This window comes from Jaculus jaculus, chromosome 6, assembly GCF_020740685.1.
Source record: "Jaculus jaculus isolate mJacJac1 chromosome 6, mJacJac1.mat.Y.cur, whole genome shotgun sequence".
In the NCBI taxonomy this organism is placed as follows: Eukaryota; Metazoa; Chordata; class Mammalia; order Rodentia; family Dipodidae; genus Jaculus; species Jaculus jaculus.
In genome coordinates, this window is record NC_059107.1 from 100,219,007 (window position 1) to 100,233,400 (window position 14,394).

Consider the following 14,394-nt stretch of genomic DNA (forward strand, 5'->3'; position numbering starts at 1 on the left):
CCCCTTTCATCAAGGCCAAGTGGCTCTCTAGCAGAGCCGGGCAAAGCATCACGGAGGACAGGACAGGTGTTCAGAGGCTGGTGTGGGAGAGATGAGAGCAGGAGACTGGTTTAGTGGCTGTTCACACAACTTCCCTTCCCTTGAATCCCAGAACTTAGTACCAGGCCTCCCTAAACCCATACTGTCCTTTGTACACTCTGAAGGTAGAGTCGGGGGCAACAGGGAGGATATAGATTTTAATGAGCAAAATTGCCAGTTTATTCACTGGTGCTTCCAACCTCAGGAAAGGCTTATCTGGTCAAGCAGTGCTTGTTCCTCAAGTCCCTGAAACAAAGGATACTTCTTGAATGGTCAAGAGAAAGAAATGAAACCTAGATTTCTGCTCATTTGACTGATGGCTGCTGAGAGGTTAGGGGTGAGGCATCCTCTAGAAAGTCTGGATGTCACTGCTATCCTTTCTGCCTCACAGAATTCTAGATTTTCACCTCTTAAAAGTATGCTGAAATGGTTGATCATTTGTCTTAATTTTTGAAATGACAGTGGGGTAGTGACTAGAGACAGGAAAGAGAAATGAGGGACATGGAGGAATGAATTCCCACTGAAATGGCCCTTCGGTCAGGGGGAGGGGGGAGGAACACTTGTGTGCCTCCAGCACATAGCCCAGGGCTGGGCTCTAAATGTTAGACCCACTGTTTTCTGAATCCTATCTTCAGGGAAGCAAATCTTTGTCTCTGAACTTCATATCTCACCCCACTCATTACAGATACGTCCAACATTCTTAAAATATTTTAGTACTTTGGTCTCAGTTAAATAACTTGTCCCAGTCTCTCAGGCTTTTCCTTTACTCGACTCCAGGCCGTCCTGCCCCACACCTGCCTCTCAGGCTTGGATCATAGAGGAGGGTACAGATGCTGGTGAGAAAGGTATGGGAAAAGATGTCAGTTTTAGTGTTTTCAACCAAAGAATGAACAGCTACACTGATGGGAAGTCAGGTGGCTCTGAAGGGGCAATAGCCCCTACCAGTGACAGGGTGGTAGGAAAGCATTATTTGCCACAAGGAGGGTTGGACTCCATTTTGTTGCTCCACAGGTGCTCCCCTCACCTTTGGTTGAGACTTAGAGGGACCACTGCTGCATGTATGCACATGACCACCTTCTGGGACAGCCAGCACTGCATGTGAGAGGGCTGGCTCTGGCCTTCTTAGCCAAGAGCAGTATACCTGTCAAATCCAAACTTGCCCCTGGCTTTTCTAGACCTGGATCAGTAGACTTCAGAGGAGGTAGTGTCATCAAAGGCAGTCTATAGTGCTAAATCCTAAATCTTGTGCCTTATTATAGATTCTTCCTTGTTAAGCCAACCACTCTTTTTCTGTGCTGCCTCTGAGTTCCCTCATTCCATTTCCTCAGCCTCTACCCCTTCCTTCCATACGTCTCCCCTCACAGCTAAAACCAGCCTTCAGTTTTCTTCTGATCTTTGCTGAACTTCCATGTAGGTGGTCATGTGGCTGTGATGAGAAAGCTAGTGTCCTCATTAACTTAGTGACCACTGTGCTTTTTTCTTAGCCTGCCCACTTCTGCTTGGAATTAAGCCTTCACTGTCCAAGCAGATCCCTCTTTGTCCTTGTTACTCATCTACCTCAGTCTTACCATTCAACAAGGGCACAGCCGCTCACCTGATTCACATCTTCCTGTACTGTCCTTTTCTTCACAAGGGTCAGGAAGCAGGGGCTAAAAAGGGAATGGGGAACACATGCAAAACTCTTTGGCTATTTGCTTCTGGAATGTCTTCTTTGGGGATTTTGGTTCTCTGACCACCTTAAAAAGTGTAAACTCTCTAGATTGATCCTAGTGTGGCTGTGTAGTTACCACCTAAAATTACTTGATACTCCAGATACCAGCATCAGACCTAGAACTAAAGAGAACTGATCAGTGGATGTAAAGCTGTGAAGATACTGACCACCAAAGAGGGAGTTTGTGATTTTAATAGGGCCAGAATACACTTTCCTTTTCCACCTCAACACCATTAGTTTAGAGGGTAATAAGACTTCCAGCCTTACACTGGGCGTGGTGGTGCACACCTTTAATCCCAGAACTTGGAAGGCAGAAGTAGGAGGATCGCTGTGAGTTCGAGGCCACCTTGAGACTACATAATGAATACCAGGTCAGCCTGAGCTAGAGTGAGACCCTACCTCAAAAAAACAAAAAAAAACCAAAAAAAAAAAAAAAAAGACTTCTAGCCTTACTAAACAAGCTCTCTACCACATTACTGTTATTCCAACTCCCCTAACATGCCTTTTGTGGGTGGGTGAACACTATTGCATGCACTTGTCACCTTTGAGAGGAAGTTTAATTTATACTTCAAACACATTTTGTGCATTTCTTTATCCAGAGACTTCTAGTTTTATACTCTTCCCGCATCTGTGCCAATACCACCCTTCTAGCTTATCTTCCTTTCCCAACACCTGGCTTCCTGTTCCTTCTCTACAATTTGGAAGAGCTTTATTTTGGCTTATTCAACTTTTTTTTTCTTAATAAAATACAAGAGCCTGTGTCTTGGTGTCTTATCCTTAGGTGTGGAGGGGAGGCTGGGAATTTGCATATCTGCTACTGTGGGCACACAGAATAACTGAAGCACTTCTCACAAAGCAGTAGGAACTAGGCACACTACATCTGTTGTCCTAGCACTTCATTCAGACTTTCAGACAGGAGCGCTGAACACCTTCTACCCATACAAGAGTGTAAGAAACAAATCCTCCCAGGTGTCTCTTGCAGAGAATAGGCCAAGCTGGAAAGTTTAGGGTAAACCTGTCTGACAGCAACCCAGTGGTATCCATCCCAACACCCAGTCTCTCTATTAGCATGTGAAAACCTATGATTTTTCAGGGAAGAGAAATACACAGAGTCTGTTGAATCTCTATCAAATGTGGTTTTTATTCAACTGACAAGCACTTTTCTACAGCTGCACTTGTGGAACATCACATGGCAAAAACGAGGTTTGTTTCTCTAGACTTTTTTTTTCCTTTTTAAAACCTTATTAAAAATGAGATTGGTCCTAAAAATATAGAAAGAAATAAATTTAAATTCACAAAAAACTGTACATTATCAAAAAGTCACTAAAACACCACATTTGGTTATATAAAAATTAAGTTAGTCCCTTTGTTTTAAAAGGAACATGGAAACTTGTTGGTGTTGATGGTGTGGTTTCTTGCTGTTACCAGACTGACAGGGGAGGAGAAACAAAGGGGCAGGGGTGGGTCGTCTTTATTCTTAACCTGCCTTCCATACCCAATACTCTTTATTTGTCAATAAGAAAATCTACCTAGCTCGAGGGGCATGAAGATGAGGGGGAAAAAAAAGTGAGAAATGGCCCCTTTGATCATGCTTTACCCCGATACCCCCTTCTGCCCCACTTTTTCAAACCAAGTCTAGGACCCCACCCCACTGTAAGAGTGCCTGGTCCCTAGGGAGAGAGATGGAGCCAGGAGAGGAACACAAAGCAGGAACAACTGAGGCTTTACTCTCTCCATCCACCTCACCTCCAACAATGAATTAACCTAGTACATTTTATGCCAGGGGAAAATTGCATGGGGAAAGAGGAGCCCCCAACTCTAACAGTTCCAAACATCTAACACAAAGTTTGTTACGGCGCAGTTATTTAGATAAAATATAAATATTTATGCATAATATAAAGTCAATTCAATATTCTTCAATCCACCTCTTATTTAAAAGCAAAAAAAAAAAATCTCAAATAAAATTAAGTTGAGGTTTATCTGACAGAAAAGGCGACTTTAGAAATAGGCAACAGGGGGTGGAGCAGGTAGGGTGGAAAAGGAGTAAGGGGCTGTCCGGGACCTGCACTGCCCCCACCCCATTCAGTACTGCCGGAGTACAAGGAATGCCCGACCTCACCTGGCACCCTCCACCCCATCAATGGAACATTGCTTAGATGCCTCAGCTCTCTGCTTAGGCCAGCTAGCAGCCACCTCCCCAGTGCAAGTACCCGTAATCTCTGATGGGAGGGGCTCTGCTGAGCAGGAAAGCAGGGGGCCAGTGGCCCATGGCTATAGCTAGGAGTTAGCAGCTTTCCTCTCACATGTTGGGGGCTTAATGTGGGCTTAGTCACACACAGGGCAATGCTGGGCCCAGAACCTGTCTTCTCTACCCCTCCTGTGCTCCAGGATCTCTGCTGCTGGGGAAAGGGTCCTGGGGGTGTGAAGAGATGAAAAGAAGGAAAGCACAACTAACCCCACACACTCATGGGCTAGAAAAGATCCAGTTCTACCCCCTCCCTGCAAAAGCTTATGAATCAAAGCTACTGAGAGGAGAGGGAGTTCCTGCTGAAAAGATTGCACAGCTTGAAGAGGCTGGAATAGAAATGACTAAAAGAGAGGAGAGAGAGACAGCCTTATTCCCAGAGAAACAGTTCCTGTGGCTTCCCAAAAAGTGACAGTATTAAACAATGGAACATGTGGGAATGAAAACAAGTACTTGGGGAAACTGAATGAATACCATCAAACAAAACATGTCACAATGATAGCTCTTACTGATGTGTACTGTGTACGTACATGTACACACACACACACACACACACACACACACACACACACACCTCTCTCTCTCTCTCTCTCCCTCTCTGGGGCCAGTCAGTACCCAGCCTTTATCTCAGAGGAGCACTCAAACTCAGCAGTAGTTGTCCCTGAGGAGTTCCCAAGAGGGAGGTTTGGGAAACAGGAGGGGAAGGCCCAAAGTGCCTGCCTACCCTCTCCCCAGCCACTGAGTTTCAGAAAAGGCTGGAAACTCAGCATGTGAGGAGGATCCAACATTTTAGAGGGGATAGATAGCTATTGGCAGGAAGATGAGGACAGAAAGACAGGGACTTCAGAACTTTTTTTTCACTGAAGGGGAAAAATTGGGGAGGAAAGAACCCGTACACAAGTTTTACATTATTGAATGAGAGAAGATCTGAAAAATGGAGTGAGGAGGAAAGAAAAGAAAAATTGAAAGAAAGCAAAAAGCAGGGAAGGGACTGAACATGGAAGCAGCATGTTCAGGGCCCGGTGTCCGGCTCGACACACTTGGGAGTTAAGTCCACTTTACTGGCCGTCACTGCGGGTCCGCACACAGTACAGAGTGTTTCTCGGTTTCACACATTCACTAGAACTATTGCTATTGTTAAATAACCCCAGAATGCTGGGGCATGTACAGGGAAGGAGAGGAAGCTGGGAAGAGGAGGTAGGGACTTCTTTTCCCCTCCCCATTTTTAATTAGGAAAAAAACAAAGGAAAAAATTTTTTCTTTCTTTTTTGGCTTTCAGTCCAGAAGGACCTCATCTCTGTATCTCTTATTTGAGGAACAAGAGAGAAAAGGGGATTAGGGACAAAAGGATGTGGGTGCTGCCAAGGGAAAGGTCAAGTATCAGTATTGAGTCTTGAGTCTGAACCCAGGGCAGCATCAGCAGGTGAGAATGGCAGGTTTTGTGTTTGGAAGGTAGGGGAACATGTCACAAGGTGACTCCCCACTTTCCTTGTCTCACAGATTGGCCTGTTTTCCCTGATAAAACTCCTCCCAGCGGCTCTCGAAGAAGCGGCGCATGATGTGCCCAGCCTTGCCCACTTCAGAGTCGTCCTCATTGAAAGTCTGGCAGTTGTCAAACACCAAAAGGGCATCAGCTGCAAACTCCTCTGAGCTGGTGTATCTGGGAAGGGGTGGAAACAGGGTTGTGAGCGGTAAGAGTTATAAAATAAAAAGAAGAAAAAAAAAAGAATAAAAAGGTGGTGCACACCTTTAATCCCAGCACTCGGGAGGCAGAGGTAGGAGGATCACTGTTAATTTCGAGGCCATCCTGAGACTACATAGTGAATTCTAGGTCAGCCTGAGCTAGAGGGAAACCCTGCCTCGAAACCCCCCCCCAAAAAAAAATGAAAATTAAAGTGACTAGAAGAGAGGACAACATCTACTTACCCTCCTCGGAGCAGCCGGTCCCGCATAGTGGAAAAATCCATAGGGTTCTTGATGATGCGCCGGTATCCGGTCACCAAACGAGGGTTCACAGGCTCCAGGAAAGGCCAGGCTGCATCATGAGACTCCATCTCCATTAAGATAATCCTATCAAAGCAGAAACAGTGATGGTTCCACCTTAGGAGGCACATACCAACCAACCCCCTCTCAGCCATTTTCTAAGTCAGAGAGAGAGCTGTCCCTGGAATTCACTAACTCACTCGCAAAATGTGAGATCGCTATGATGATTCCTCACTGAGAGTCGTCGCCGCTTAGAGGGAGTACCTTCAGAGTACCCAGGTACTGCTAGGCTTTCTCGGCTCCTTGACAGTACCCGCCGGCGGCGGCCATCACCTTCTGGGAAGTTCAGTGGAAAACCACTTTTCCGTTTCTGGCCTCGCTTTGGGAAACCAGGCCTCTGAGTAAATTCTTCCTCTACCTGCTGAGGACAAGAAAAGTCAAGGTCAGCAATGCTACATACATGCTGCTTGCATCCCTATTCATAAGAATCCTATTTAAGTGTTAACTGAGATTTAAAGATATTGATGACACATAACCCAGCATGTGACTTTATTCATATACCCAGTGGAGTGGGGTCAAAAGGAAAATGGTAATTATTCCTATTTTATAGAGGAAATGACAAAAGTTACAGAATTTAAGTGCTTTATCCAAAGGACCAGAATCGAACATCCTGTCAGGACTTCATTCCAAAGACAAAGAAAGCACACAGGACACCTGTAAGACTGGTTGTAAATGGGACTACAAAATAATAATAAACAAAATAAAAATGTCAAGCATGGTGCCTTTAATCCCAGCACTGGGAGACAGAGGTCGGAGGATCACTGTGATTTCAAGGCCAGCCAGGGACTACAGAGCAAGTTCCAGGTCAGTAAGAGACTACTTTGAGAGCAACAAAAACAAACAACAACAAAATCACCAAAAAAACCAAACCAAACAAACAAAAAAAAAACCCTTTGGCTTTTGTTTGTAAATGGGAATGAGACAGCAGAAACCTTACTTGGGCCAGACAGATAGCACAGAACCAGTCTCCTTCTGGGACAGTCTCCATCTTGGGCCGATGACAATAAATGTGGCAGCCACGGTCACAACCATCACAAAGCAGAAGAAACTCATCATTGTCACCCTTCCGGCAGACTAGGCAGGTCTAGATCAAGTTTGTGAGGAGGCAGAAATGAGCTTTAGATCGTCTCTTCTCACAGACCCCATCCACCCAGCCAGCTGGCTCCTCAGCCTTTCCAGGCCTCCTACCACTTTGTTGACAGACTTCTCCCAGGCGATGGACCTCTCCAGCTGGCCCACACACAAGCACACCTGGGCTGCACTCCGGCACCGCTCAAGTGTCTGGCGCCAGACTCGAACACGAGGAGTGATTTCATACGATCTGTAGGGAGAGAGTGGTGATCTTAGACTGAGGGACAAAACTCACTGAATATGAGGACTTCTGCACATGCTCTCCCTTGCTCTCCAGGCCAGAACAGGGTAATAGAGTAGACACTCACATCTCTGTAGTGGTGCCCTCAGGGGCACCATTGGGTGTGCTGAGTAGGGCCTTTTCTAGCACCACTTCATGGGCTGACCACAGGGGCTCCTGCAGGTACCGCCGCTCCACATTCTGTTCCAGGGCAGCCAGGCGCATTACAGCCAAGTCCAGAGGGTTGGTATTTTTCCTCTGAGGTGCTAGTCCTTCCCTGCCCCGACCCCTCCAAGGGATATCCTCCTGAGAGTCCGGTAGATGCTCACAGTAAGCCAAATCTCCACGGGTAGAGTCTGGGCTAGGACATGTCCAGCCCTTCAGGTGTGAAAGAGGAATGAAACTCATTATAAAAGAGGAAGATGACAAGCTGGGTGTAGTAACACACACCTTTAATTACAGCACTTGGGAGGCAGAGGTAGGAGAATCACTGTGAATTTTGAGGCCAGCCTAGAACTACAGAATCAATTCCAGGTCAGCCTGGGAGAGAATGAGACCCTACCTCAAAAGTACCAAAAACCAAAAACCAAAACCAAACAACAACAACAACAACAAAAAAAATAAAGAAATGGAAAATTAGGTATAAGAAAAGCGATCCATTCAAGATCATGGTAGGTCACTCCTGAAGTAGCAACCAAAGGTTTTCCTAATTAATTCAAGGGTTTAATACCCTTCCCCAAAGAAAGGCATGATGACTCATGCTTAAAATCCCAAAACTTGGGAGGCTGGAGCAGGACTGCTTTGAGTTCCAGGCTAGTCTGGAGGGAGGAAGGGTGGGAGAAGGAAGAGAGAAAGAGAGAGAGAGAGAGAGAGAGAGGGGGGGGGGGAGAAAGAGAGGGAGGGAGGGAGAAAGGGGGAGGGAGAAAAGGGAGGAGGGAGGGAGGGAGGGAGGGAAAGAGAGACTGACTCTGGTCTCAAAAACAAAAATCCATGAACTGAAGAGATGGTTTAGTGGTTTAAGGCACTTGCCTACAAAGCCAAAGGACCCAGGTACAAATCCCCAGGACGTACATAAACCAGATGCACAAGGTGACACATGTGTCTGGAGTTTCTTTGCAGCAGACAAGAGGCCCTAGTGGGCCCATTCTCTAATAAAACAATTTTTTTAAAAAAGCTGGAGAGACGGCTTAGCAGTTAAGGCGCTTGCCTGAAAAACTAAGAGCCAGGTTCAATTCCTAAGTAACAACATAAAGCCAGATGCCCAAGGTGGTGCATGTGCCTGGAGTTCGTCTGTAGGGGCTGAAGGCCCTAGTGTGCCCATTCTCTATCAGCCCCCCTTTCCCTCTCTTTCTCACTCAAATAAATGAGAGTATTAAGAAAAGAAGGGAAAAAAAAAACCCACTCCCTCAAACAAGTCCCTATCAAATGCCAATCCCAGTATACCCGAATCTGCAGATCAGATAGGATAACCCGCTGTTCCAGGTCCTCTACCCACTGAAGCATAGCTAGGTCTGTCTCATATGTCTTCTCTTTGGGGGACCAGCTCACAATTTCTTCTTGCAAGGCAGGTAGCTGACTAGATTCAAAGATGGGATCTAGGAAGAGACAAAGCAAAGAACTGTCAGGTTACTGTCCACAACTACTCTTCAGCTCAGGCTCGGTAAAGGTTGCTGTTTACCAGTCAAGGGCCGTAAGCAGACTTCCTGCAAAAGGTCCTTGTGCTTGCTAAGGTGTTTGTGAAGTGCCTTCTCCCGGATGCCTCGAGGATGTAAAGCCTTAAGCATGGCATCCAATGTCTCAGGATCCTGGATCCACCACCAGCCTGAACACATTTCTATAAGCAGAGAATATGTATGTGTGTGTGACTGAGGGAGAACCAGCCATGAATCACACTGCTCTGGAGATTGCTATGGTTACCCCAAGACTACTTACCAGCGGGGATAGGCTGTGCTGTCAGCTGAGTTAAATAACGCTGCTCTATCTGTTTAAAGAACTTGCTGGGAGGTCTCCCTCTCCGTTTTGTCTGTCCCAGTCCTGTGGGACTCTGTGGCATTTCTTCAGAGTCTCCTGCTTGCCTGTTAGGGGACACCCCAGGCAAAGGGGTAGAGAACTGCACTGGAGAACGAGGATTGGCGGTACTGGGTCTATTCATCTGTGAATAAGTTGAGACATAAACGAATGAAGAAGATATTTTAATGTTTCTAGATTTCCTAAACTCAGGCAACAACCCCACAGCCAAAATGGAACACAGGACAAGAAGTGCATAACTAATTCTGGCCACTTACTGGCTTAGAAGAGACAGGTAGCTGAGGTAAGGGAGTGGGATGGTCCTCAGAAATTGCAGGAGGTGGTGTAGGGGCAGCATTGCAAGGCATCTGAGCTGAGAAGTTAAACCAGGATCCTTGAGGATCAGGGCAGGATTTTGCCCCATCATCTGCCTCTGGCTCTTCCAGAGGCTGTGATGGAGCAGAGTCTAGCTTTCCTGGGCTGCTATCAGGTGTGAGGACTGAGCTGCTCAAAAGGGAGCTGTGGCTCTGAGTCTGGCTCAGCCAAGACAGGAAGGCTGACTGGCTGAGGTCATGTTGGCTCTGACCCAGAGACAAAGGGGAGCCTTCTGGCTCCAAGAACCCATTGTAGGAGTGAAGATGGGGCTGGGTAGGAGCTGGAAGCTGAGGATGCGACTGAGGTTCCAGTTGAACCTGAACCTGGGGCTCTTCTGAATCCTGTTCTCTGACAGGGAACTTAAGATGTTTAGGCTGTATAGACCCAGGCTTAGGTTTTCGTGGTCGGCCTCTGGTTCGGGCAGGAGAAGCAGAGGTGTTGTAGCCAGCTAACTCTCCTTTCACAGAGAAGGCAGAGCTCGGTGCTGAATGGGCTGCCACCTTCAAGGAGTCAGTTTCCTGCTTTATCACATCTTCATCTTCAGTAACTATAAAGAGAAATAAAGAACTTAAGAAACACACAGTTATGTGCTGAAAAAGAAATAGGGTATATAAACACATATTTTCTTTTCTTTGACTTAGTCCTCTTTTTTGTGATTCCACTGGTCACAGCTTATATGCCAAAGAATAGTCTCTAAGGAAGAAATACTTTATTCTAACAACTGGCAGCTGCAGCATTACTATATGTAAAGCATATTTTTTAATTTTTACATTTTTATTAACATTTTCCATGATTATAAAAAAGTGCCATGGTAATTCCCTCCCTCCCCACCCCCACACTTTCCCCTTTGAAATTACATTCTCCATCATATTACCTCCCCATTACAATCATTCATATATACAATATCAACCTATTAAGTATCCTCCTCCCTTCCTTTCTCTTCCCTTTATGTCTCCTTTTTAACTTACTGGCCTCTGCTACCAAGTATTTTCCTTCTCCCGCAGAAGCCCAATCATCTGTAGCTAGTATCCACATATGAGAGAGAACATGTGGCGCTTGGCTTTCTGGGCCTGGGTTACCTCACTTAGTATAATCCTTTCCAGGTCCATCCATTTTTCTGCAAATTTCATAACTTCATTTTTCTTTACCGCTGAGTAGAACTCCATTGTATAAATGTGCCACATCTTCATTATCCACTCATCAGTTGAGGGACATCTAGGCTGGTTCCATTTCCCAGCTATTATAAATTGAGCAGCAATAAACATGGTAGAGCATGCACTTCTAAGGAAATGAGATGAGTCCTTTGGATATATGCCTAGCAGTGCTATAGCTGGGTCATATGGTAGATCAATCTCTAGCTGTGTAAAGCATTTTTTTTTAAGATAGGGTCATACTGTATAGTTCAGTCTGGCCTTGAACTCAGGATCCTCTTGCCTCCATCTCCTAAATGCTGGGATTAAAGATCTAGATCCAATATGCTCAAATTATCCCTGTCTTTTTAAAAAATATATTTTTACTTATTTGCAAGCAGAGCAAAATAAGACAGGAGATAAACAGATGTAGAGAACAGTCACACCAGTGCCTCCAGCTGCTGCAAACAAACTCCAGATGCATGTGCCACTTTGTGCATATGGCTTTACGTGGGTACTAGGGAACTGAACCTGGGTCATTTCTAATGTGATCCTCCTACCTCTACCTCCCAAGTGCTGGAATTAAAGGTGTGTACCACCACACCTGGTGCAATTTTTAGTATTCTTATGAAGCACACATGCTAATTTGCACATAAAAGAGAAGCATATATATGATATGTAGCAGCACAGGTTACATTGGGGCTGACTTAGTATAGAGTTGGTGTCCTTAGACACTGAGCTCCACTTAGACTTATGAAATTAAAGAAGCAGGACTGGAGAAATGGCTCAGTGGTTAAGGTGCTGCCTGCAAAGCTTAACGACCTGGGTTTGATTTCCCAGTACCCACATAAAGACAGATGCACAAAGTGGTGCATTTGTCTGGAGTTCATTTGCAATGGCTAGAGGCCCTGGTGCACCCATTCTCTCTCCCTCTCTGTCAAATAAATAAATAATTTTATTTATTTGCAAACAGAGAGAGAGAAGGGAGACAGAGAGAGAATGGGTGTGCCAGGGTCTCTAGCCACTGCAAACAAACTCCAGACGCTTTTGCCCCCTTGTGCATCTGCCTTATGTGGGTTCTGGGGAATCGAACCTGGGTCCTTGGGCTTCGCAGGGGAAATGCTTTAACTGCTAAGCCATCTCTCCAGCCCAATATATGTATTTTTAAAATATTTATATAAAAAAACCTATAGGCTGGGGAGATGGCTTAGCAGTTAAAGCACTTGCCCACGAAGCCCAAGGACCCAGGTTCAATTCCCCAGGACCCACATAAGCCAGATGCACAAGGTGGTGTTTGCATCTGGAGCTCCTCTGCAGTGGCTACAGGTGCTGGTGCACCCATTCTATCTGCCTTTCCCTCACTCTCTCCAATAGATAAATTTTTTTTTTTTTAAACATTAAAGCAGAAAAAAAAATTAAAGCAGGGGGAGGTCATGAGCCCTAGGGATGAAACATCTACTGATGTCTGGCTAAATTAAATGCATATATTATGCTCAACAAACTGCCTGGTAAGCACTTCTCTTAATGTTCATACCCATATATTAATGCTACTCTCACTTTTGGTTAGAGAAGTTTCTCTTTTCAGATGGTGGTAACCAAGTGACTCAAAAGGCATCACAGAGCTAAGAAGTGACAGAGGAGTATTCATAACTGGAACATCTCTTTTACACCTTCCAAGGCTCAATTCCCAGGCTCCATTGCAAAAGATAGCAGAAAAAATGTAAGAGCCAAAGGAAGGGTAGGACTGTTTACAATGCACTCTTCTAGACACAAAATGGTCTAGACATCTATGACCTCACAGTGCCTGGCACTACCGTCACAAGACCCTTATAATAGGAGGAAAAGATGATGACACCAAAATAACAGAGACTTATTGAGATTGGGAGGAGATATGATGGAGGGTGGAGTTGCGAAAGGGAAAGTGGTGGGGGGAATATTATGGTTTATTGTCTATAATTTTGTTTATTTATTTTATTGTCTATAATTATGGAAGTTGTCAATAACAAGAAAATAAAATAAAGGCCAGGTGTGATGCTGCACATCTTTAATCCCAGAACTGGGGAGGCAGTAACAGGACTGCCATGAGTTCAATCCCAGCTTGAGATTATAGTTAAGTCCAAGTTAGCCTGGGCTAGAGGGAGACCCTACCTCAAAAACAACAACAACAACAAAAAGCAAGGCGTGATGGCACATGCTTTAATCTTGGGAGGCTAGGTAGGAGGATCACTGTGAGTTCAAGGCCACCCTGAGACTATATAGTAAATTCCAGGTCAGCCAGGGCTAGGGCGAGATGGTACCTTAAAAAAACAACATATAAATCAACAAGAGAAAGGAGCTGTGAGGGAGGAAGGAGAGATACTGTAGATATGTAAGCAGAGGGTCATACTACTGGAGGGGGAAATGATCTAAATGGGGTCACAGGAACAGATGGAGGAAAGAAAGGGTGGGAAGAGGGTTAATCAAAATTTAAGATGTATGGGGGCTTGAAAATGGTTCAGTGGTTAAGTCACTTGCCTGCAAAGCTTAAGGAACCAGGTTCAATTCCCCAGTACCCACATGAAGCCAGATGCACAAGATGGCCCATGCTTCTGGAGTTTGTTTGAAGGGTCTAGAGGCCCTGGTGTGTCTATTCTCTCTCTGTGCTTCTCCCTCATAAAATAATTTTTTGAAAAATTAAGGGGTTTAGCCGGGCGTGGTGGCGCACGCCTTTAATCCCAGCACTTGGGAGGCAGAGGTAGGAGGATTGCCATGAGTTCAAGGCCACCCTGAGATAACAGAGTTAATTCCAGGTTAGCCTGGACCAAAGTGAGACCCTACCTCGAAAAACCAAAAAAAAAAAAAAAAAAAAATTAAGGGGTTGGAGAGAGAGCTCAGTGGTTAAAGTGCTTGCTTACAAAGCCTGACTGTCTGAATTCAATTACCTAGTGCCCACATAAAATCAGATGCATAAAGTGGCGCATGCATCTGGAGTTCTTGTGCAGTGGCTGGAGGGCCTGGCATGCTCATACTCACTCTGCGTGTAAATAAATGAATAAATAAATATTTTAAAAATTTAAATGGGGGAGGGGGCCCTGGAGAGATGACTTAATGGTTAAGATGGCTGCCGGCAAAGACAAAGGACCGAGGTTAGGACTACAGAGTGAGTTCCAGATAAGCCTGGGCTAGAATGAGACCTAATCTTTGAAAAAACAAACAAAAAAATTAAAATATTACGAATAAGCCATATGGAAACCTATTTTTTTGCTAGCCAATTATGTGTGTGTGTGTGTATATATATGTTAAATTAAAAAAAACATGTATGGCCAGAAGTATCCTATAGACGTGGATAATGATGCTCCCAGAAGCCACAGATTGTTACTAGAAAAATTTCAGTGCAGGGGTGGGATACATTCTAGTGAGTTGTTGGCCAGGGAGGTATCTAATGCCCTCAAAACATTACAGGCAGGGCTGGAGA

General features: G+C 45.1%; 1 protein-coding gene across 6 annotated transcripts in view; it reads right to left on the reverse strand.

Annotated features, from left to right (window-relative positions):
* Positions 1-2,910: 2,910 nt before the first annotated feature.
* The window catches only part of Baz2a (bromodomain adjacent to zinc finger domain 2A), a 55,716-nt gene continuing 44,232 nt past the window's right edge, over positions 2,911-14,394 (reverse strand). For 5 of the 6 annotated variants that reach the window (XM_045152597.1, XM_045152595.1, XM_045152599.1 and 2 more), the window contains 10 exons: positions 9,714-10,357; positions 9,361-9,580; positions 9,107-9,262; positions 8,872-9,023; positions 7,517-7,806; positions 7,266-7,398; positions 7,015-7,161; positions 6,218-6,438; positions 5,961-6,104; positions 2,911-5,694 (listed from right to left, as the gene is read on the reverse strand). In XM_045152597.1, the coding sequence (XP_045008532.1) occupies positions 5,529-5,694; positions 5,961-6,104; positions 6,218-6,438; positions 7,015-7,161; positions 7,266-7,398; positions 7,517-7,806; positions 8,872-9,023; positions 9,107-9,262; positions 9,361-9,580; positions 9,714-10,357 (2,273 nt within the window). In that variant the 3' untranslated portion in view covers positions 2,911-5,528. The remainder of the gene's footprint in view (positions 5,695-5,960; positions 6,105-6,217; positions 6,439-7,014; positions 7,162-7,265; positions 7,399-7,516; positions 7,807-8,871; positions 9,024-9,106; positions 9,263-9,360; positions 9,581-9,713; positions 10,358-14,394) is intronic. The other variant, XM_045152594.1, reaches the window with a different exon arrangement.